The sequence below is a fragment of the Anolis sagrei genome, chromosome 5, assembly GCF_037176765.1.
Source record: "Anolis sagrei isolate rAnoSag1 chromosome 5, rAnoSag1.mat, whole genome shotgun sequence".
Taxonomy (NCBI): Eukaryota; Metazoa; Chordata; class Lepidosauria; order Squamata; family Dactyloidae; genus Anolis; species Anolis sagrei.
This window is the reverse complement of record NC_090025.1, coordinates 177916730-177942864: the sequence shown is the minus strand read 5'-3', so window position 1 is coordinate 177942864 and position 26135 is coordinate 177916730. Positions and strand designations below refer to the sequence as shown.

The 26135-nt window shown below is 41.0% G+C and overlaps 1 protein-coding gene across 1 annotated transcript in view; it reads left to right on the top strand.

Annotated features, from left to right (window-relative positions):
- LOC132775789 (sodium- and chloride-dependent betaine transporter-like) overlaps positions 1–23421 on the top strand; it is a 97073-nt gene extending 73652 nt beyond the window's left edge. Inside the window, exons 13-15 of the mRNA XM_060776748.2 lie at positions 2371–2471; positions 5722–5892; positions 18199–23421. Of these exons, the coding sequence (XP_060632731.2) occupies positions 2371–2471; positions 5722–5892; positions 18199–18330 (404 nt within the window). The 3' untranslated portion in view covers positions 18331–23421. The remainder of the gene's footprint in view (positions 1–2370; positions 2472–5721; positions 5893–18198) is intronic.
- The last annotated feature ends 2714 nt before the right edge of the window (positions 23422–26135 follow it).

Genomic DNA, 26135 nt, shown 5'->3' with positions numbered 1-26135 from the left:
GACTCCAAATGTGTTTTCAGGCAAGAGCAGAGGAGGGAAGAAAACACCTTCTTGCTACTTCTTCTATTATTGTTGGTGAATTGGGTCAGGATGGCTTTCGTTGTGATGTTCTTCCCAGGAGGCATGGGTGCAGGCATTCAATGGCCTCTTAGAACCTCTAATTAGCTGAAAAATATAATACAACACACTATGATACAATTCTATAAAGATCTACAGCTGGAAGAAAACATCTGAAATAAATTTTGTAACTAAACTAATGAGATACCACAAAAATAGACCAACCACTCCTAAGAGAACAACAACAGTGATCATAACGGCGCATGAAAGAACTTGGTACAGAAATAAAGGAATGATAAAGGATTTTCAGCCTGAAAGTGTGAAGTGAAAATGAGAGCAGCCCATATAAAATCTTATAAAACACCTTTACAATAAGAGAAACGGGTTACTGCCTTTTGTGACGTTCTGCTTTTTCTTAAAATGAAATCCTCCATTGTTTTTAATTGGAGCTGGTTTGATATGTTTTAAACTGCAGTCCTGCTCTCTTCATCTGGGGAGCCCATAATTCCACAAATGTAGCCCATGGAGAAGAATGATGGCAATTATGGTTTGGAATATGAGTTATACCCTTTTCTTTTGGAGAAATTTTCATTCAATCTCGTAGACATATTTTTAGTAAGAATACCTAGAATTGTGTTGTCAAAGGCTTTCATGGTCGGAATCACTGAGTTGCTGTGAGTTTTCTGGGCTGTATGGTCAAGTTTCAGAAGCATTCTCTCCTGACGGTTCACCCACATTTATGGCAGGCATTCTCAGAGGTTGTAGATTGTGTTGGAAACTAGGCAAGTGCGTTTTATATATCTGTGAAATAATGTCCAGGGTGGGAGAAAGAACTCTTGTCTGTTTGAGGCAAGTGTAAATGTTGCAACTGGCCAGCTTGATTAGCATTGAGGTCCCAAAAGCCTGGCTTTTCCTGCCTGGGGGGATCCTTTGTTGGGAGGTGTTAACTGGCCCTGATTGTTTCTTGTCTGGAATTCCCCAGTCTTCTGAGTGTAGTTCTTTATTTACTGTCCTGATTTTAGATTTTTTAAAATACCGTTAGCCAGATTTTGTTTATTTTCATGGTTTCCTCCTTTCTGTTGAAATTGTCCACATGCTTGTCAATTTCAATGGCTTCTCTGTGTAGTCTGACATGGTGGTTGTTAGAGTGGTCCAGCATTTCTGTGTTCGCAAATAATATGCTGTGCCCAGGTTGGTTCATCAGGTGCTCTGCTGTGGCTGACTTCTCTGGTTGAAGTAGTCTGCAGTGCCTTTCTTGTTCCTTGATTCGTGTCTGGGCAATGCTGTGTTTGGTGGTCGCTATATAGACTTGTCCACAGCTGCATGGTATATGGTAGAGTCCTGCAGAGGTGAGAAAATCCCTCTTGTCCTTTGCTGGACATAGTATTTGTTGGATTTTCTCAGTGGGCTTGTAGATAGTTTTAAAAAACTCTAAAATCAGGACAGTAAATAAAGAACAACACTCAGAAGACAGGGGGATTCCAGACAAGAAACAGTCAGGGCTAGTTTACACATCCCAACAAAGAATTCCCCCAGGCAGGAAACAGCCAGTCTTTGAAACTACAAGGCTATTCAATACTAATCAAGCTGGCCAGTTGCAACATTTACACTTGCCTCTTTCTCCCACTCTGGACATTCCACAGATATATAAACCCCACTTGTCTAGTTTTTAGCAGACTCACAACCACTGAAGATGCCTACCTTAGATATGGGTGAAACATCAGGACAGAATGCTTCTGGAACATGGCCACAAAGGCCGGAAAACTCACAGCAACCCATACCTAGAATTGTGGTGCTAATTGTCCTAACATTTTAATATGGGTATATATATTCATGTTTGTTTATATACAAACACGCATGCAATGTTACAACAAAATTCACACAAACTATGAAGTCTGGAAAGTGTTGAAATAAACACTAAGAAGTTTTATTTTCCCTTTTAACCTCTCAATGGATATATGATATAATCTCAGTTAGAAACTTTCATCATATATCATCACAGTTACTGTAGTGAAATGGGTGGATAATATTGGATCCAGCATAGGGAAGCTTGCACCTTTCAAATGTTGTTGTACTGCAGTTCCCATCATCTCCTGCATGTCAAAAACCATTCAGTTGTATATGATGGAAATTGCATGGTGGTTATTAGGTGACCCTTCCTGAAGGTAAGAAGATGGCATTACAAGACTATGGCTATATTATTTTGAAATATTCTTTCAGGTGTGTGGCTTCCGCTCCAGGGGACCAAAAGATTTTGGATTTGTATTCCCACATGATTGTTCTCATTTCTTCTTTTTCTTTGTGGTTGTTAAGGAGCAGATCGTTTTTATGACAACATTGAGGATATGATTGGCTATCGGCCATGGCCTCTGGTTAAGTTCTGCTGGCTTTTCTTGACACCTGCAGTTTGTCTGGTAGGTACAATTATATATACTATATAATGACTTCACTCATCGAGACATCACACAATGAAAAATTCAATCTACAGTTATAATTCCCATGAAGAACTTTCATCATGTGCCATCACAATTAATGTAGTGAAGTGGATGGATAATATTGGATAGCTGGCATCTTGCAAATGTTGTTGAACTACTGCTCTCATAATCCACTGTATATAAAAACTAAATCACTTTTGAATTATTATTTTTTAATTTGAGACCAACCACCTTATCACGTTGAGGCATTTCCCAGTTGTATGACACTTCAGCCTCTTTTCAAGCATGGAAAGGAACTGAGTTCATCACATACTTCTGGCTGTCATGCATAGCCCTCCTTAGTTGAAAAGAGGCAGAAGTGTCCTGAAAGGAGGGAACTCCAGCAATCTGAGCTCATCACATTGAGAAATTTCCCCCTCATACAACACTTCAGCCTCTTTTCAGGCATGGAGAGGCACTGAGCTCATTACATGTTCCAGAGTTGAAAGGAGGCAGAAATGTCCTGAAAGGAGGGAAGTCTGAACACGGGTCAGCAATCATATTCAGAGCTTCTACCTCTTATTGCACATTACTCCCATCTTTACAACTGAAAACGAAGCCCCTAGTGGCACAATGGGTTCAACTCCTGTGCCAGGGAGAGGGATGAGCTCTTGTCTGTCAGCTTTAGCTTCTCATGCGGGAATATGAGAGAAGCCTCCCATAGGATGGTAAAACATTTGGACATCCCTTGGACATTTACTTACTTAGGTGATCCCTCGTTTTCCAAGGATGATTGTCTTCCAATATTCTTGTGGGTCCGTGTGTGGCTGTGGAGCCCTATTCTTGCTCTGCATCTTCTTCCGCAGTGAGGGCATTGGTTTCCAGGTGGAAGGCGGTCTCGGTCGGGGTTGGCTTGACGCGCCTTCCTCTTGGCACGTTTCTCTCTTTTGCCCTCCATTCGTGTCTCCTCAAATTCTGCAGCACTGCTGGTCACAGCTGACCTCCAGCTGGAGCGGTCAAGGGCCAGGGCTTCCCAGTTCTCAGTGTCTATACCAGAGTTTTTAAGGTTGGCTTTGAGCCCATCTTTAAATCTCTTTTCCTGCCCACCAACATTCCGTTTTCCATTCTTGAGTTCAGAGTAGAGCAACTGCTTTGGGAGACGGTGGTCGGGCATCCGGATAATGTGGCCGGTCCAGCGGAGTTGGTAGTAGAGGGCCATTGCTTCAATGCTGGTGGTCTTTGCTTCTTCCAGCACGCTGACGTCTGTCTGCTTGTCTTCCTAAGTGATTTGCAGGATTTTCCGGAGGCAGCACTGATGGAATCGTTCCAGGAGTTGCATGTGACAATGCCCTTGCTGACGGTCTATTCTCCCATCAAATCACTCCAGAAGTGATTTGAAATTTCTCAAGTCATTCCTGACATGAAAAATAACTACAACATCAGCTGAAAAACAGGTGGGATGGGAACCATCAAAAGTTTCCCATCCTGTTTCATTTTCCAGTTGTCTGCAGTCTGTTGTATCCTATGAGATTTGATGCAGAACCATAGGATCCCATGGAAAGAACTGGTTTTAAACTGGTGTTAGTCTCCTGTAATGTAAGGAGCTTTGGGCAGGGCAAGGGATCTCTTGGTTGTCGGATACTGTTGTTTCTCCTGATTAAAAAAAAGTAATACTGACCTTGTGATGGATGTAAGATCAATGTATTGCCAGCTCTTTAGTGTCCATGTGTGAGTCTGTTGGGGAGGCAGAACTCCAAACAGCCGATGCTCTCCCTTAAAGGGGCAATTCTCTCTCCAATGGGACAGTCACCCATGCTCTCCCCCTCTCAATGTGATGAGGTGGTTAGTTAATCTGCTCTTTTTCATCATCTGCATTATATAATTGTTGTATTTCTATCCCGCTTTTCCAACATGCGAGCAGTTCAGACTGACTTACAGCAAAATACTTGAAAGAGGAAGTAACAATAGCATATGGCATAGCAGATGAAACAAAAAAGAAAGAAATAAACAAAGAAGGAGGGGTATAGAAAGCCACAAGAAAGATAAAATATCAATCAAGCCATCTTGTTCCAGAATTGGGTGTCAATCTCCAAGGGTCATTCCAGTGAAATAGTATCAACTTTGTTGGTGGGAAATAATGGAGCGGAGAAGCATTGCAGGCACACAGCTTACTCACAACCAAGGACCCACAAACAAAATCAACCCAGTCTATCCCTTGGTTGACAATCAGATTTCCCATTGCTGGATAAATGAAGATCCTTGGATTGGGATGGAACTCCACAAAGTGAAGCCAGTGCAGAAGCAAACAAATAAAAATCAAAGCAATTAAGTATGGCCCATTCCCTCCAATAGCTATGAGAATTGTGCAAACAGGTTGACGAGAGAAAATTTCACTCTCTCAGTTGATTCTCACCCTTTCATATCTTTGTTCAAGGTCAAAATTCGTGGCCAATGCAACAAGCATCAAACAAGGCTACAAATACGTGTTAAATCTTTCACATCACTTTTGGCCAAGAAGCTATCAAGGACTCTAAACCACACCTAGGTGATGGACAAGGCCCAGCAATCTGCTCAAGGATACAATTAAAGGGGATGAAGTGGAATTGAAACAATTCTGTTATAGGATGCAAGTAGATGGGAATGGGAACCATCATCTGGACATAGCAGCAGAGAAGGTCTTCTCTTACGTTGTTGCTGGCTGCCCTGTTGTTGGTGATGGGATGCAATCAGGGTAGACTGCTGTTAGAGGAGGTAGTCTTCTAAATATCCAAGTTCCAAATCACATGCATTCATTTTTGAATGAAGACATACTGGTATATGTATTTGTGTGTGTGTCTCTCTCTCTCTGTGTAGACACATATATTTCAAAATAGGGCAAGACAAGACCCTTAAGAACCAGCACCAGAGCATTCTGTGTCATGCAAAGAACTTGGCTTTCCCTCTTGACCTGGTCAAAAGAGCTGTAATTGCTCATTCCTATTTCACACACTCAAAAAGTATTCTTTAAAATAGAAACCCCAAGGTTATATCCAGGCTAAATGCTGTGTTCATTCGTGGATCCTTACAGGCATCTCACTGTGGTCTGACATGACAGAAGTGCAACAGGGGTTATCTTTTCCTCATAGGTGAAACTGTTGTGCGCTGAGTTAAATACAGAGCTCTCTGATCTTCTCATGAATTATCTCCATATACATGTTTCTAATTTACCACTTATCACAGCTGTCATTCTGTTTGCTTTTGTCTTCTTTAGGCAACGTTCCTGTTTTCGCTCATTAGATACACACCACTCAAATATAACAATGCATATGAATATCCACCATGGGGAATCGCTGTGGGCTGGTTGATGGCACTCTCCTCGATGATCTGCATCCCATCCTACGTCATCTTCATCCTCCTGAAAACAAAAGGCACATTCAAACAGGTAAAAGGAAGCCTGAAAGAGAACAATCCATGGCTTTAAAAATAGGCTTGTCCACTAGTTGCCAGGAGATAATTTTGATGTTTGTGGTTTCAGTCAGATTTATAATATAGAAACTTAGGAAGGCTTTTGTTTTCTGTATCTTGAGGTCATTTCATTTTTGTGACAGATGGGTGACCACCAACAAAGACCTGGTTTGGGGAAAAGAACTTGCAAAACCACCTAAATATTCCTTGCCTCATGAAATTCATAAGCTGATTGGTGATCTGAAGGCACACATGCACAACATCTAAGTATCCGCATGTACAATTTATGATGTCACATCCATGATATCGGTTTCTCCCATTTTCCCCATGGGAGAAAGACACATAAATCTCCCTCACATTCTTTGATATGTCGATCACTCATGGGATGAATGCAAAATTAAACACTAGAACAGTGGTTCTCAACCTTCCTAATGCCACGACCCCTTAATACGGTCCCTCATGTTGTGGTGACCCCAGAACCATAACATTATTTTTGTTGCTACTTCATAACTATCATTTTACTACTGTGATAAATCGTAATGTAAATATCCAATATGCAGGATGTATTTCCATTCACCGGACCAAATTTGGCACAAATACCCAACACGCCCAATTGTGAATACTGGTGAGGTTGGGGGGATTGATTTTGTCATTTGGGAGTTGTAGTTGCTGGGATTTATAGTTCACCTATAATCAAAGATCATTATGAACTCCACCAGCAATGGAATTTAACCAAACTCAGCACAGAGAACTCCCATGACCGATAGAAAATACTGGGCGGGTTTGGTGGGCATTGACCTTGAGTTTGGGAGTTGTAGTTCACCTACATCCAGAGAGCACTGTGGACTCAAACAATGATGGATCTGGACCAAACTTGGCACAAATACTCAATATGCCGAAATGTGAACACTGGTGGAGTTTGGGGGAAATAGAGCTTCACATTTGGGATTTGTAGTTGCTGAGATTTATAATTCACCTACAATCACAGAGCAATCTCAACTCCACCAACAACAGAATTGGGCCAAACTTCCCACACAGAATCCCCATGACCAACAGAAAATAATGTGTTTCCTGATGGTCTTTGGCAACCCCTCTGACACCCCCTCACGACCCTCTCAGGGGTCCCGACCCCCAGGTTGAGAAATGCTGCACTAGAAGCTCTCAACAAACACTAGAAGCTCTCTTGATTTCTGTCTAATTGCAGAAGCTCCAGACTTTCTTCTTTAGCCATTTTATTACCAATACTGAAAAGCATTCTTGTTTTGGAATGCAACCTGTTTCCGATCCACCACAAATTTGTAACTATTTTAGTCACCTTGGATTTTGTTTGGCATAGCATTTCAAAAAGAGAGGTGGAGAGCATTAGTATGTTTAGAAAGGAAAATAATTACTAAACTACACTGATTCAGTTCTGTCATCACATCAAATTGTGAAAGTTCAACTATGATTTAGTTCAGTGTTTCTCAACCTTCCGAATGCTATGACCCCTTAATACAGTTCGTCATGCTGTGGTGACCATCAACCATAAAATTATTTTTGTCACTACTTCACAACTGTAGTTTTGATACTGTTATGATTCATAATGTAAATATCTGATATGCAGAATGTATTTTCATTCAGTGGACTTTGTCATTTGAGAGTTGTAGTTATGCACTGTGAACGCAAACAATGATGGTTCTTGACCAAACTTGGCATGCATACTTGATATGCTCAAATTTGAATATTGGTGGGCTTTGATGGGAATTGGCCTGGATATTTTGGAGTTATAGTTAACCTACAATCATTCTAAACTCCACCAATGATGGAATTGAACCAAACTTCGCACACAGAACTCCCATGACCAACAAAAAATACTGGAAGGGCTTGGTGGGTATTGATCTTGAGTTTGGAAATTGTAGTTCATCTACATCCAGGGAGCAGTGATAGATCTGGACCAAACTTGATATGAATACTCCATATGCCCAAATGTGAACACTGGAGGAGTTTGGGAAAAATAGACCTTGACATTTGGGAGTTGTAGTTGCTGGGATTTATAGTTCACCTACAATCAAAGAGCATTCTGAACCCCACCTATTATAGAATTGGGCCAAACTTCCCACACAGAACACCTATGACCAACACAAAATACTGTATTTTCTCATGATCTTTGGCGACCCCTCTGACAACTCCCTCATGACCCCCCTCCCCAGGGAAACGCTGATTTAGTTTATCTTTGAATTGACAGACCATGATTTCCAGTTGGTTGGCAAATTAGAACAGGAAGCCATAGTTTGAAGTTGATTGGGAAACTGTACTTAATGTTAACTGAGGTTTGGTGTGGTGTCCAAATCTATGAACCTGTTGGTTTACTTCTAAAGGGCGAAGTACTAATTAGATGAATGCAACCAAGCAACTTTAACCATGATTTGTCTTTATATTTGGACCCTTGCTTTCAGTTTTGAAACTATGACTTATATGAGACATTGTTTTGTGCACTGTCTGAATTCTCTCTCAAGGCACAATTGACTATAGTTGTTGAGGTGATCATAGTTGTTGAGCGATCTCTACAATTTACAATATAACAGATATTTTCAGTTGACTAGAACAGTGTTATAAACATGGATTTTATGAAAGTCCTTCCATTTGCAGTGATAAAAGGCTGAGGAGTCTCACACAAATGCTGAAGGGAATGAACTTTCCAGAGGGTGTCCTCCCAACGCACCATCCTCTGGGAAGGTGATGTTGTGCCTGCAGGGCCCTGTTTACTGACTAGGGATTGTAACATAATGAGAAATGACAGGATTTATGTTGGCACTGACTTAAATGTCCACCTCAGGTGGACAAGTTGTGAGGCAAAGCCCCAGAGAAGTGAAGAAAAAAGGAAGAAAGACTAAAAACTCATAGGGTAGGTGAAGGGCACAAACAAACAAAAGCACAACGGAGAAGGGGAAAGAAAAATGCCGCATTATATAATAGTTGTCGGCAGTTTTCACTTGGGTGTATAATGTATATCCACAGCTACATAGCATGCAATGACACATTGTCTTGTTGTGTGACGAGAAGGGCACCTACCTGAGGGAAAGCTGTGAGCGGAGTGTGAGGCTGAGGGAATGTGGTTCACTTGACAGGGAGTGAATTGTTTTTGCAATTTGTGACAGGGAGTCAGCTTCTGTGGAGCGGAGGGAAAAGGTGTTTTGGGGGGGGGGGGCAATTGGGCTCTACCTTGGGAACGCCTTGAACACTTTTCTCAGCTACTGTTCAACTGTTTCCAGCTGACTGAGCTAAATAAGCCATTGTGGTGACACAGAATACTTCATACTATGAGTATTTAGATCAGGGGTCCTCAGACTTTTTAAACAGAGGGCCAGGTCACAGTCGCTCAAACTGTTGGAGGGCCGGATTATATTTGGGGAAAAAATGAATGAATTCCTATGCACACTGCACATATCTTATTTGTAGTGCAAAAAACACTTAAAAACAATACAATAATTAAAATGAAGAACAATTTTAACAAATATAAACTTATTAGTATTTCAGTGGGAAGTGTAGGCCTGCGTTTGGCTGATGAGATAAGGTTGTTGTTGTTGTTGTGTTTTCAAGTCGTTTCAGACATTGATTGACCTTGAGTGAGAGCCGGGTAAATGACCTTGGAGGGCCATATCCAGCCCCCAGGCCTTAGTTTGAGGACCCTTGATTTAGATGAAAATGAAATGTCAATATTCTTAAAATATCTCAATTATCTCATTTCCGTTCATCAGTGGAAATCATTATTTATTTGTAAATCAGTAATGAAATCCTATATATGTCTACCTAAATGAGTTAAATGGAACTGTGTAGCATCTTTCCTCAATCTGGAACCCTCTCTAGAGGTTGTTAGATATGGTCCCATCAATCCCACCCAGATAGCTGATGAAGTGTGATGGGTATTATAGGCCGCAATATCTGGAAGCCACAAGGGTGATATATAAATAAAGGCACTTTATTTATATTCCACTCTTTATCTCTCTGAGGGGACTCAGAGCGGATTACAGTATAGACCTATATAGGCAAACATTCAATGCCTTTTATACAGTAAACAATGAGATACAATATACAAGCAAGGCAAAGGTTTCATTTTCCACCTCTGGAAGTGATTCTCAGCTCTGGCCATGGGGAGGTGCTCTTGTTCCATTTTCCCTGCTCAGGAGTCTCTTGTCCGTAAACTCTCCTGGTTGTGTTTTGCCGGCATGGCTGCAGGACACTTTTTATCTTCCCGCTGAGGTGGTACCTATTGATCTACTCCCATTACATGTTTTCAAACTGCCAGGTGGGCAGAAGCTAAGGCTGATAGCAAGAGCTCACCTCGACCTGTGGCTTTGAACTGCCAAACTTCCAGTCAGTAAGTTTTTCTGCAGCTTGCGGTTTAACCCGCTGAGCTATCATGACCCCGTGGATTATGCCCTAAAAATAATTCATATCAAATAAATAAATATTATTACAACATATACATCCTTTTGGGGATCAAAAAGTCATTATCTGTTGAATAACTAGAGATGTTTTGGCATCTAGGATACTAAGAACCACACCAAAAAGGAAATAATTACAACAGTAAGCAAAGTGTGGTATAGATTACCACCACTACTACTACTACTACTACTGAGGCACACTTTTGTTTGCAGCCCAAGAGTGAAAGGAAATTTTAAAATAATCTGCATTAAACAATTAAGAGTGAAACTGCTGACCTTTATTCACTTTCCCATTTCAGTGAATTCAGACAAATTTGCTCCTGGTTTTTGGTTTTTGCATTCTGATGTTATTCTAAGTGGGCATGCTAATATATGTAAGACTAGTTTGAGCAATCTTAGGTATGAACACTTTAAATATATACTTTAGTGTTCTTAAGTGGAATTAAACATTTATTCTCCAAGTTAATTTAAAAAATAACATTAGTCTTGGCAGGCTAACGCCCCATTTCTTTTCTGCAAGAGCCATCTCACGTGTATTTTTGCAGGACAGATGTGCACTTCTGATTTTAATGGGGAAAAGAACACTAAATTGAGTCTACCACGGACACGTGGATCAACCGTTCTAATTCCAGTGCCAGTTGCTTGTGAAACTGCCATATTTCTGCGGCAGGAAAGAGTCATAGTGGAGATTCAAAGAAGACTTTTATTGTCTCCTTCATGGAATTGGGTTGATGATAGAATGGTTCCAAAGTTTACAAAGAACTAGTTGGGAAGTTGAAGTTTCCTCCTTCTCCTGTCATATTTATTTACTGTATTATTATTTATTTACTGTATTTGTATGCCGCCTTTCTCAGCCAATTGGCAACTCAAAGCGGTTTCCAACAAATCAGTATACATAAAACATAATAGATAAAAAACATTAAACAGTATAAGAACATCATAAAAACGATAAAAGCAACAGCATCAGCGTCTCATTATTCTCAAGCATTGTCCAATTACATTGTCAGGTCATTCGATTTCCTATATTAGCTACTCTGTATTTGTAAACACTTGTTCGAATAGCCACATTTTAACTTGCCTTCAAAACATCAAGAGGGAGGGAGTAGATCTGATTTCCCTAGGGAGGGCATTCCATAGCCGAGGGGCCACCACTGAGAAGGCCCTGTCTCTCGTCCCCACCAAATGTGCTTGTGACGAAGGCGGGACCAAGAGCAGGGCCTCCCCAGATGATCTTAAAGTCCTCAGTGGTTCGTAAGGAGAGATACGTTTGGACAAGTACGTTGGGCCAGAACTGTTTAGGGCTTTATAGGCCAAAGCCAGTACTTTGAATTGGGCCTGGTAGCAAACTGGCAGCCAGTGGAGCTGGTGCAACAAGGGGGTTGTATGCTCCCTGAGCGCTGCTCCTGTTAACAATGGGGTTGCCATCTTCAAAGGCAACCCCATGTAGAGAGCATTGCAGTAGTCTATATGGGATGTAACTAGAGCGTGGACTACCGTGGCCAAGTCAGACTTCCCAAGGTATGGGCGCAGCTGCCGCACAAGTTTTAACTGTGCAAATGCTCCCCTGGTCACCACCGAGACCTGAGGTTCCAGGCTCAGCGATGAGTCCAGGATCACACCCAAGCTGCGAACCTGCATCATATAAATTTGTGGACTCATATCCATGAATGTTCATGCTAAAATAAAAATCAGTTTTAATATTATGTTATACTACTTCCCCTTTGGTGGCACAGTGGGTTAAACCTCGGAGCTACTGAACTTGCTGACCGAAAGGTTGGTGGTTTGAATCAGAGGAGCTGAGTAAGCTCCTGCTGTTAGGCCGTGCTTCTGCCAACCTAGCAGTTCGAAAACATTCAAATGTGAGTAGATTAGGTACTGCTTCAGCAGGAAGGAAATGGTACTTCATGCAGTCTTGCAGGCCACATGACCTTGGAGAGGTGTCTACAGACAATGCCAGCTCTTTCAAGGTCAATCCAGTCACTTCAAGGATACCATCCATCCATCTTGCCCTTGGCTGGCCCCTCTTCCCTTTTCCTTCCATTTTCCGCAGCATCATTGTCTTCTCTAAGCTTTCCTTTCTTCTCGTGATGTGGCCAAAGTACTTCATTTTTGCCTCTACTATCCTTCCCTCCAATGAGCAGTCAGGCTTTATTTTCTGAAGTATGGATTGGTTAGATCTTCTCGCAGTCCAAGGCATTCTCAGAACTTTCCTCCAGCACCACAGTTCAAAAGCATCTATCTTCCTTCGCTTTACCTTTACCTTATTCCTTCCCCCTACTCTATACCTCCCTTTCACTAAAGGGAAATTGCCTTCCCTTTAGTATATTTCAACCAGTTCTCCAGTATCATGGAATCTGTCGTTTGTTGAGGCCTCAACAATCTTTGGAAGAGAAGAATAAAAACTTTATAAAATTACAGTTCCCACTATTCCACAGCACTGAGCCATGGGAGTTAAAGTTGTGTCAAGTTGCATTAATTCTACAGTGAAGCTGCATCCCAGGAAGGGGGAAAAGGGGGAGTATTTTTGTAATATCTTTTGATTAGTAGTGCCAGGAGTGGTCCATCTGGAAGCACCCCGGTGTGGAATCATCTTCAGACCATAAAAATAAATGATAGCAACAATGAGCTAATAAGGAGAAGACATAAAAACATTCACACACTGGCTTAGCTTGTTCAGTTCAGTATCTTGTCTTAGCCAAAGGCCATAACAAACAACATGGAACATTGTTAACAAATACAGATGAGACAAACATTCCAAAATAAAGCAATTACACATTCAAATAGCACAATGTCCCAACCACCAAACTAAAATATACAAAAATAAAAGTAATAATTAAAACTTTAAAAATCCATTCAGCCCCGAGCAAATCTTGAACATTATTTAATTAGAAAAAGACAAATATTGATACAAGTGGATGCAAAACAGCTTGGCGAGAAGACCTGGTTTATGAATAAGTTCTCAATTCTATCAAACATAAAATCTAGCCTTTAAATTAGTTGAGGCCAAGAAAGTAAGGTCAGCAACAACTTTAATGTGTATGTGTAATCTTCAACCTAAACTTCACTATTGATGCTGTTTACATCCCCCAAGCTAATATTATATTCCACTCTTTGTTCATTTTTAAAAACGTATTGTTCCCACAAACAAATGGGGAATCCAGTTGTCACAAGAACATTTTTTAAACAAAATATTCCCAGAGAACAGATTTTTGGAGAATAGCCATATCCTCAAGAGAAATTACTCCTGTCCCTGGTAGCAATTATCTAAGGGTCTCATTACTGTGTCCAGTAGGATCGTGCATTTCTTCTGAACCTAGATCTGTTTCTGCTGGCCGGATTTCAGTAGACCCTCACATCTGTTTCCGTGTGCATCCCAAAAATGTACTGGTAGCGGGATAGCCATTTTTGGTCCGCAGCCGAAAAATGCAGCTAGATCTGGCCTATTGGTGGCAATGGGGAACTTACGAGGCTCCCCTTTCCGTTCCTGGGATCCTTTCCTTTTTCCCTTTGAGGAAGCCTGGGTAATAATAATAATAATAATAATAATAATAATAATAACTTTATTTGTACCCCACTACCATCTCCACAAGGGACTTGGTGCGGCTTACATGAGGCCAAGCCCACAGCACATACATTAAACAAAAGCAATAACAATAATAAATACAAAACAGTTAAAATAAACTCAAAACAGAAAATACACAATAAGCAATAACAATAACAACAGCAAAACAACATAGGGGAAACAAACAGGCACATAAAATCACTCTCAACAAGGGATTCCCCCCGGCACTTCCAAGCCATTGTATGCTAATCAAGGTGGTCAGTGGAAACATTCACACCTAGCCCCAGCAGACAAAAGTCCTTTGTCTCACCCTGGTCATTCCACAGATATATAAACCCATTTTTCCTACTTCCAACAGACCTCACTACCTCTGAGGATGCTTGCCATAGATGCAGGTGAAACGTCAGGAGAAAAATTGCCTCCAGAACATGGCCATATAGCCTGGAAAAACCTACAGCAACCCAATAACAATAACATATCACAGCATACAGCATTTAAAAACCTATGGCCGGGCCAAATGTAATAATTCACATTTAAAATCAAAAAGTGAGTAAGGTAAGGCAAATTAAAATAGGGTTTTCAGAGAAAGATGAGGGTGTGCAGACAGCAACAGGAGTATAGAAGCAGACAGAACTTGTGTAAGACATGTCACAGCATTCTTCTATTCCAGTTGGCCCAACGGCAGGGCTCACAGGGAAACCTCATGTGAGCAGGCCTCTGTGTGATCCTGAATAGAGGAGGAGGAGCTGTGATCAGAAGGCATAAAATTTGAGAAACACTGAAAAAAGCCAACTAATAGATTCTCCATCAAAAAACAGACCTTGCCAGTGACAAACAATCCACACTGCAGTGTGTACCTCACAAAATAAATGCCACACTGGAATTTCTGAATGTCACTTTCACACTAATATTCAAGCAGGGATATGGAGGAAGCTATCATAACAGAAGATAATGAAGACTACTTAAAAAAATGTATACCTTACAGCAAATAACAATTTCTATGAATTTTTTTCTCATTTTGGAGAAGTTGAGAATAGTGCAATTATAAAATTCCTTCCTTGTGGGGGTTTCATTCCAATTCGAGACTGTCTGCTTAAATTCAGAATTCTATATTTATTAGGTTTAGAGGGTACTTTTAGAAATATATATCACAGTAACTAATTAAACAATCTGTAAAATAAAAAATCTTTTTTACTTGCCTCTGGAACATTGATAATGAGAAACGGGGAGGGGAGGATTTTTTTAATTATTTTTTTTGCTATCTTAGCTGCAATCTTGAGAGATAGAAAAGCTGCCGACTTTGTTAAGCAAACCAAAAAGTGGGAGCTGATTCTCAAGAATTGCCCAACATTGCTCATTCTTATTCTGCACACAGGTGCAGCAAACAAATTCCACAAACCAACCACAAAACATCAAATCACCTCAAAATTCTTCATCTAGTTTTTGCACACCAACCAAATTAATTATTTGCTTCATTTTTTTGGTTGTTGTTGTGTACTTCCAAGTCATTTCCAACTTACGGTGATCCTATCACCGGGATTGTTTTGGTAAGATTTCTTCATAGCAGGGTTGTCTTTTCCTTCCTCTGGGGTGAGAGAGAGTGAACTGCTCAAGGTCACTCGATGGGTTTCCATGACTGAACAGGAACTGGAGCCCTGGTTTTCAGAGTTGTAATCGAACACTCAAAGCACCACACCATGCTGGCTCTCTTGCTTCATTTGAGTCCCCTTCGAGGTGACAAAAGCGGTATACAAATACTGTAAATAAATAAATACATTTTATTCACAGAAGAAATGTTCAGGTGCAGTTACCAGTCCAAAATCCCATTCCTATCATTTAATTATCCTGCTCATAACCACATCTTTCTCAAGAAAAATGAATAGGTTGCATGACTCTCTTTGAGTGACGACGCTATGGCAGAGCCTTCCATGGTAGCAGCATGTTGATTCGCAGTCTGTGTATGTGGGGATTGAACCCTTTTATATATCAGAGTGGTTGAAGAGTGTAACAATTTCAGGAACCCAAGGCCTTATGTGTTTTCCTTGGAAAGCAATCAAGCTATGATTGAAATCCTCTTGGAGTCGTACATATGTACAAATGTCTTTGCACATGTGGTTGCGCTTTATTCCCTCTTGTCAACAGAAGTGCTCATTTTATGATTGTATAAACATAATTCCACAACTATAATTATTTCACATGCAGTGTGCATCTGTTTGTCAGTGCTGTCAATGTACCAATGTATTTCCTGGAATTACCGAAAGAGATACTGCATTTCCCATTGCACAATAAGTTATAGCAGATATGGAACTAGCTACACAATGTCAGTGTTCAGTAGAAGGGTTACACAGGACAAGCAGTATACGAAAACATGAGTGTAGGTTTATACTGTATAAACCTGATGGAAGACCTCAGTCTGCTTTCCTAAGTAAAGAAGTAATCTTTATTAAAGAGAAATACTTTTGAGATAGAAAGTTAACATAGATCCAATTCTAACCAATTCAGTAGTTCCCAACCTATAGTCCATGGACCAACAGTGGCCCACAAAAACAAAAATATAGTCCGCAGCTCATCTCACAAAACCCTTTTATAGTATCAAGGCAACAGGGATGTCAGGAGAGGAGAGGCTGACTACCCACAAAAGATTACTACTGCCATATCAGCTCTAGATTATTAAATATGGTTTTCTGTGGGCAAGCAAATGATAACTGCTGGATAGCATATGTTCTGTAGCAGAAACTAGAGCTGATGTGGTCTATCCAATGCAATTTTCTGAATCAGCACCCCAAATAACCAAACTGAATCTAAAGTTGACCAAAAACTGATTTGTAACCCTTTTGGTATTAATGTTGGAAAATGGTCCCTAGTCAAAGTAGTCCCTGTTCAAGTGGTTCCTGGTCAAAGTTGTCCCTGGTCAAAAAAAGATCGGGAACCACTGAACTAACTAATCAAATTGATTCACGCATATCCTTGGCTGCTTGGAAGAAACCTTTCTTTTTGGAGGATCTAGTAAAACCTTGGAGAAAGCTTAGAAGAGACAATTATGCTGGGGAAAATGGAAGGAAAAAGGAAAAAGGAAGAGGGGCCGACCAAGGGCAAGATGGATGGATGGGATCCCTTGAAGTGACTGGTTTGACCTTGAAGGAGCTGGGGGTGGTGATGCCTAATAGGGAGCTCTGGCGTGGGCTGGTCCATGAGGTCACAATGAGTTGGAAGCGATTGAACGAATGAACAACTAAGTAAAACCTGAGAAGAAACAGGAAAGAACATGGCCAACTCTAAGAGTAGGACACAAAAATGTGTGAACAAACAAAGAACTGTTTGGAAACCTGAGGAGTCCTAACTATCTACTCTTTAGGCATACATCTTCAACATCTCTAAGTCACCTACAACATTAATTCAGTAATAGAGTGGATCTTACAGTGTAGTGAGTTGGATGGTGGCGGAGAGAGAAGTGGACTAGTTTGAGACCTTCTGAGCTTTGGAAAGAAGGGGGCACAGTCATGCTGTTGGTGCCCATGTCAATGAAACAATCAATCTGCTCCAGATTTTCATCTGATCTAAAATCGCTGTTCAAGATGCTCAACAATGGCCACAAAATTGGTTCAGCAGCTTGGGAGCATACCAAATTAATAGCGTAGATTCACCATTCCCATTGGCATGTAACCCACCACCCATAGTCCCTGTGTCTCAGCAGGCTTAATTTTAGCGTTCAGGTTACTTTCTGCTGCATGAAAGTATGTTTGCATATGACTGGAGATCTAGATCATTTTAGAAAAATATTCTCTGTACACTTGAGGCCTAGAAACCTTTATCAAGCAACCAAAATGGGAGTTTGGATTCTCAGGGAGTAGATATCCTGATACCTCAGGCTTTTTAATCCATGTAATAACTTCCACTGAGCAATTTATTAAACTCTTATGAAGAGAGACAGCTGTTTTCAATAAATGTGTTGAGTCTTAAAGATGCAACAGGATTGTTCTTGTTCTTCCTAATCCTATATTTCAACAATCAAAGCTTCTATTAGTGCATCTGTAAGTATATCTGGCTATTTATTGTGTGTTTATTACAATATGTCAACAAAAACAGAGCCTAAAGGCAAAACAGATCAGAATGTTAAGCTGTTTCCCCTTTGCTCTTTTAGGCGGGCATTGCAATAAACATTCATTAGGAACGGCATGGATTAGCTCTTGGAATGCCTTTGCCCACAGCAATGGATGCAGATTGCTATTGGGTGCCGCTTTGTCTAACAGTTTAATTAACAAAGACAATGTCTGCTTTCCTGCCTGTCTTTCCACAGCGTTTGCGTCAACTCACGACCCCAGCAGAAGACTTGCCCCGACCAAAGAAGCACCAGATTGCCTTCTCTTCATCGCACCCGCATTCAGCCAGGGAAGTGCTGGTCACAACAGAAAAAGAAACCAACTTCTAGAAATCAATGAGAACTACAGTTTTGTGTCCAGAAAGGTGCTTCTTTTCTAGCAGCTTCTGTTTACATCTACGATCAGATTTCCTCAGCTCTTCTCTGCCTACCTGAAGCTGGATCACTTCTCTTCATACTCAACATAGTACCTGATTGGATCAGCTGGAACAAGTTCTGCACTTGGTTTTCAGAGCTGAAAGTTGCCAGTTGACAGTTTCTGGAGAGATTTTCCCAGTTTTTCTGAAAACTTCCTTTCTCAGTCCCAGGAAAAAAAAAGTCACTTTTTAGAATTTTATTCACATAGTCTTCACCATTTTACTACTGTTTATTGTGGGCTGCCATTCATTTTCAGCCCCCTCCTCCACATAATTTATCCCAAATTATGGAGGATACAAAATGAAAGTTGGGCTGACAACACAGTTCCTGCTGTTGTTATCATTTGTAGCAGCAAATGAAATGCAGCTATGAAAAAAGTAAGCTGTGCTTCTTACTGCCATCAATCTATTGGATCCAGAGCTCACAGTACAAAGCCATGGGACTTTTTGTTTAAAAGTGACTCTGGTATCATGTGCTAACCTCCTTGGACAGTCCTGTTCCTTCAAAGTTTAGTTGCAATCCTCACAATATCAAGAGGGAAAATGGGTTTCGCCAGCAACAGTGTATTGTTATGAGCTATTTCCATCCAAAGCACAGTAGAGTCTCACTTATCCGACCTTAGCTTATTTGACGTCCAACACTCTTATCCAAAGGAGGGAAGATGCAAGACCGGAAGCATCCTCCCCTCTGTGATTTTCACGCTGAGCATACCTTCTGGTGTGAGCAAGGAGCAGCGAGGAGGAGAGCAGGTGGTGAGAAAAGCAGGCGGTATTGGCTGGGGCTGCTACCTTCCCCCTTGCCTGGGCCTTGCAGCACCTCTTTTCCGGGGCCTTACATTTTTCTCAGGTCTTGTGGCCCATTTCTGGGCCTGTTTCTTCCTTTTTCCTCTCTGGGGCTTTTTCCTGAGCATCGGGGCCTGTTGCTCCATGAGGCCTGGCTCCCTCCTTTCCAAAGGCTTCGCAAAGCACCCAGGCTGGCTGCCCCCTTTCCAGACGCCTCGCAAAGCACTCAAGCTGGCTGACCCCTTCACAGAGGCCTCACAAAGCACCTGGACCTGGCCGACTCCTTTCTGGAGGCCTCACATAACACCCAGGCCTTGCTGTCCTCCTCTTCCAGGGCCAGCTGCCTCTTGGTGTCTAGCACCACACAGTTGAAAGGTAGCACCAAAGACAAGGGAACTGGGAGGGATGGGGGCTATAGGAGACTCCATATTATCCAACATTTTCCTTTATACGACCTTCTGCCGGCCTCTTTATGTTGGATAAGCGAGACTCTCTTTTTAATGTTGAGTCAGCATGACTTATTAGCTTGGGACCTTATCACATTGAGCCAGAGAAGTGTTTTCTTCCCACTTCTCTGTGCTGCTGGCACACTGTTCCCCAGAGCCCATCATATGACGCAGGTCTACTTCTGGTGGGGCTCCATGCCAGCAGCGCAGAGAAATGGAGTCCAGAGGAGTCGTGTATACCCAACTCCTCATATAAGAAAGTTGGAAGAGGTGAAGAGGAAGCGGGGAACAGTGGAGAAACGTGGGAGAAGATACAACGACCCCTGATGATTTACGTAACAGAGTGTGATGCTGTCCCATGATTTCCCCTGTGTCCCCCAGCTTTGTAAGGATCATCTGGTGAGGTTTCTTTCTAAAAGATCAGGTGAGATGTCAATTACTAGAAATTGTATAGGTGAGCAGGTAAATCAGTGTACCTGCCTCCATCTCCCAAAAATAATTTCTCTGACAACAAGAAAGGTGAAACACTTTAAGAGGATTTTTTTACTTGGCTTTAATTGTTTTGGCAGCAGTAGAACAGCCATTATGGGATTGTAATAATGTACAGTGAAAGTCACAGCTCAGAGGCTTCCAGGAATCAAACCTGTGACCTTTTGCATGTTATACAAGTGCTCTGTGTCTGAGCTATATACTTACTCTCCTATATTAGAGCCATTTTGATAGTATAATTTGCTAGTAAAAGGCTGTGTTAAAGGTGGCCATCCCAGGACCTCTTTTACATCCTAAAATCTTCATCCATTTACCCCTCCTGCTTTTGGCAACACATTATAAATTCTTTGAAAGCCTGAATATCTCGGTTTATAGGTTTTAGATGAACAAATGGTGCTGAATTAGCCAACTCGGTCAAACTTGCATAATCTAACCAAAGGATGCATACTCCCTTGGCAATTGGGATACTTTTTTTAAAACTTGCAGAAAGTTTGCATAGATCTGATACAGATGAAGGCTTTTGTTTTGTTTTTAAAGTTTTAAGTTTTCCTGTTTGGACTTCAAAATCAGTGCTGATCACTCAGCCTCTCCCATTACACAATGGCCTGGAGGAGGAGGAGGTGATAAATTGGAAGCAAGATGAGTTTGTCAGAAAAAGAACATGTCAAAACCACTTAAAATCTTTTTTCCTTTGAAACGAGACTCGTCTAGAAAGGCTGACAGTGTTTCAGCTTGAATATACCTCATTTGATACCGTTCCTTGTGACATCCTTGAATTGTTGGGAAACTAAAGAAATGCGAAGTGAACAGGACCGCCGTAAAATGAAATGCCAAGACTTCATTAGGGTATGTCAGGACCATGAAGGAAAGGGCATAGCTAAAGTCTCACCAGATGCTAACTTAGCATTTGCAATATAAAAAAAAACATGGGATATGGTGTGTGACACCAAAGTAAGAAATGGAAACAAAATACATGTCTGGGTGGGAATAATGAATACTGTTCGAATGGGCACAATTTTTCCTTTCTTTGTTGCATTCTTTCACAACTGCTCCTTACTTAAGATTAGTTTCAGAGTTTGGAAACATTTCTAGCTAGCATGGTAGCTGTAAAAATAGCCAATGTGGTGTAGTTGTTTGAGTATGGAACCATGACTCTGGAGGTCAGAGTTTGATCCATTGGGTGACCTTGTATAACTATACAGTATCCCAGAATACTTGTTGGGTATCTGAACACATACAAAACAATCCATGTAAGAAGAAGGTATAATATCCAAAGAGCATATAGTATACAGTTATACCAAAATCCCCAATGCACAGCTCAATACAGTGGCATAAAGCAAAATGAAAAGGAGCAGCCACTCTCAAATGTAACAGTTCTAAATCTGAAATAGATCCCAATGTGTATAGGCTTCAGGGATCTGTGTCCCTGTGTGTATATGCATCTTCAAGTGGCCAGTTGACATATGTCCATCTAATGAATTTAATAGGGTTTCTTGTTCTTAGGCAAGAGCAAGTAGCCAGGTTTATCTGGGTGGTTTATAGTCATCATTCTTGCATTGCTATGTTGAAATTATTATTATTATTATTATTATTATTATTATTATTATTATTATGCATATTTGTATCCCGTCCTTCTCACCCCCGAGAAGACTCAAGGCGGCTTACAACAGCCAACCATTTGATGTCATCAAACAGATTCATAAATAACAATTGCAATTAAAACAGTAATTAAAACATTAAATTATTAAAACATTCATTTAAAATCATACATGTTAATGTGCAAGTATTGGGCCAAATGTTCTCTCCTGATGATTGAAGGTCCAGGCCTGAAATAGTCAACCTTGTACCAGCAATTACAAGAAAAGTTAAATGTAGACCACACTTAACAGTAGCATTCAGTCTTAGCTTGGAAAATTAGATTTTTGGATCAAACATTCAAGAATCTGTCAGGAAGCATGGACAGTGGCAATTAGACACACTTGGAACCTCCCTATGTATTACAATCTATTCTAGTCTACGTTTTCCATGATGTTCCAACTTAGCATACATTGAAATTTTCCACAATGCCCCAGAATAACTCTTTGGTTATGGGGACATTGTGAGCACTATAAAATGGTGGGTCAGAGCTTTCACATAGTAAATACGTGGATGAGAAAAGTATCAATATGGAAATGAGAATTTTCCACTGCATAATCTTTGCTTTGACATGGAAGGATAGCAAAACTCTTGCACATTTTGACCTGACAAAAACTTTGGTAATACATTTGTCATAATCTTGTGCTGCCAGGTTATTTTATTACAAGATTGGACAACTTCTGACCTTTGGGATGTTCTTAGACTGACATTCCCACCAGTCTAGGCTAGTACAACCAGACATTGAAAGGTATTGGGAATTGCAGTCCATTGCTGTGTCCCAAACTGTCCAGCTTACAGAATAAGGGAAAAGTTACTATATCAAGGAAACCACAGCACCTATCCAGGGAATGGTTAACTCTGGGTACCAAAGTTCTATCTAGAGCAGTGGTTCTCAACCTGGGGTCCCCAGATATTTTTGGCCTTCAACTCCCAGAAATCCTAACAGCTGGTAAATTGACTGGGATTTCTGGGAGTTGTAGGCCAAAAACATCTGGGGACCCCAGGTTGAGAACTACTGATCTAGAGCTTCCAAGTTTTGTCCTAGCTTTGTCCCACAACAGTCTAACATGCAGAAATTATGCATGCAAACTTTCTCCTCATCCATTTGGGTAAATTCATGCAAGTTAATGCCTCCCCGAGGAATATGCTGCAGAAGCACCTAAGCAACCAAGGAGACAGTTAGATCAGAGTGCCTTTCACAAGAAATCTTTTCTGATCCTCCACAGTTGGGAAGATTACTGCAGCAATGTTCACAGCCGCTGTGTGGTTTGTATACAGACTCTTTCAACAGAAATACCTCTTAGCATTTAATAGTGCCTCTAGATTAGACATGGGCAAACTTAAGCGGCTGAGGGGGAAAAGGAAGGGGCCTGAGGCTGTTAGGAATGGTGGAAATTGAAGTCCAAACCACCTGGAGGGCCAAAGTTTGCCCATGCCTGATCTAGAGCCACTCATGTGCTTATTTTGCTAAATTTCTCTATGCCGGGTAGCACAGGAGTAGTTTTTAAAACTACTCCTCTAAAATATATTGTCTTTATCATCTGCCTCTAAAATATATTGACTTTATTTTCATAAAAGAGTGTGTATATCTCTATATATGAGCATATATGTTATAGATTATCTGTTTCTAAGAATTTGTACTTAAAAGAAGATTCAATAAATGCATTTCTTTAATAATAGGAAAAGGCTGAGGTTTTTTTGTGAGGTGGGATATTGTTGGGTTGTCACCTTGTTGTGGTGAGGGGGCTTGCATGTTCCAGTGAACCTACAGGCATAACCACCAGAGTCAGGCACTCCCAGGAAGAGTCACAGGGGAGGTTCCAGACCAAGTACAATCTGAAGACCTGAAGTCCTCAATGATGGATCAGGCAGAAAATAACATGGTACATGTTACAATGACTGTGAAGGCAGAAGAAGGCTGCAACAGATTCAGAAGCCACTGTTTTTGTGTTAACCATGATGCACAAAGCATGTTTTAGCCAAAGCCCATGTAAAAGACACACAAACAAGAGGAAAAAGGAACAGAAAAAACTTTACTCTTGTCAGCAGAGGCATAAACTTGCAGTGTTGCATACAAAATCAAACAGTGCAATAAAATTACATAGTCCTTCTAAGTAACAAATCTTAATCTTCATTCAAATGAGAGAGCAAAACATAAACCTTGAGTAATAGCTATTCCACCATAGCAAAGAGCATCGCTGTTAGAGCATAGCAGCATTACAGCATATTGCTTCTCTTCCTCAGGGTAGCGTATTGCTTCTCCAAACTGTATTCTAAAATCCATACAGTTATACCCCACCAGGTGTGGCCCAAACATGTTGGCTGACCTACATTACCAGCTGTACATAATAATTAACATCATAAGGTTTTTCTTTAACACACACTTGATCTTGCTATGACTTACTGTAACAAACCATGCCATTGGTCGGGACCCTCACTCTGTGAAGATGGTGTGTTGATTGGCTGTGCACCGACCTCCACACATTAAAAAAACTCACATACAGGCATCTTCCAAGATACACTTGGAAGGCCATCATTCTTGGACAACGAAGGATTGCCTAAGTAAGTATATTTATGGGGGCAGAAGGAGGCAGCTGCCTTTAGGGACAAGGGGGGATTATAAGCATGTGACCTTGGACTAAGTTTTAAAAAGCACCTAAGCATCATGATCAATTAATAGTTGAGTGAACTTAATGGAATGAGCCATGATCTTGGACACAGTCTATACTTCATCTTAATAGCTAGAGAAAACCTTTGACTAAAACATTACAGAATGGCAGGCGGAATCTACAGTTGATTTGTTGCCTCACTGGAATCAGTCACTTTGCCTTGGTTTGTTGAGAGCAGCTAAAATGATTGCTGGAGGAGACCTATAATTTCCTTCTCAACCTTAGCATAGCTGCTAGGTTACCCATTCATGCAGTACTATATTGTGAAGAGAACAAGCTCTGGCTCAGATGAGAAAGAAGCTAAGATGCATGAGTAGCAATTACCACTTTAAAATATAATCTGGGACTTCCTTTTATGCCTTTTACAGAAGCTTTGTGAACAAAATCTAGGTGGATAAACTTATTCCACTGAGCCATATTGACAGTGATCATTTGGATATTAAAATAAAGCAATGATATAATGTTAGGGACTGAACCACTTAAACTGGGCTCTACAGGCCAATGGAGACTCCACCACAGACATCAGAAGAGCTGCAAGTACAAGAATAAGCCATGAGAGACAAAGATCCATCCAGAGGAAAAGTATGCTTACCATACATCAAGGGAACCACTGACCACATAGGGAAGCTCACTCCCAACAGAAGATCAGCAAGAAGTCTCATGCAAGAGTAAGGCTAAGCAGTATTCTTTGGTGTTCCTTGGTGTTCTTGAGTTGGCGGCAGGTGGCCTCCATCTTAACACAATGTTGAATCCTCTCAGTTAATCACTGATGGAACTTAATGAAAGTTAGTTTAAACTATAGAAGCTATTCAAGGTGTTGAATCTGTTTCTGGATAGAATCCAGCACCTCGGAGAGTTCCTTTAACTCTACACTGGATCTTGGAATCGATTCACTGTAGATTGGGGAAAACTGTTACTGGATACTCATATGTTATGCATTAATTACACAGTTTCTCAGGATAGATGTGAAAATTTTGGATAATTTTGATTTTGTGGATGTGAGTACGCCTTCCACCAATGCAAGGTGTCGTTATTTCACCCCATCCCTGTGTTTATATCAGCTGTGGCATATATGTCAACCAGAGGGCAATCCAGTGCTGGCAAGCCTCTAAATACTTAGACTGTTCTTGGAATGCCTACATACAGTTTCCCTTCAAGATGATACTGGAGACCTTTGCAGCTTGGTTGGCAGAGACTTTGAGAGACCGGAGTCATCACCAGGAGGCAACAGACTAGGAATGTTCAGAGTTTTTGAAGAGCTAACAATATTTTAAGACAAGCATGTAAAGACACTTTTATTATTTGAAAACCCAAAAGTCCACACCCTTCAAGACATTACTTACTAAGGCAATCCCTCGTTGTCCATGTATGATGGCCTTCCAAGTGTGGTGTCTTGGTGGTGCATACGTAGGTGGCAGTAGAGTCCTATTCTTGATCTGCATGTTCTTCCACAGTGAGGACATCGGTTTCCAGGTGGAAGATGGTCCTGGTCAAGGTTGGCTTGACTTGCCTTCCTCTTGGCATGTTTCTCCCTTTCACCCTCCAACCATGCCTCGTCAAATTCTGCAGCACTGCTGGTCACAGCTTACCTCCAAGGGCCAGGGCTTCCCAGTTCTTGGTGTCTATGCCACGGTTTTTAAGGCTGGCTTTAAGCCCATGTTTTAATCTCTTTTTGTGTCCACCAACATTACATTTTC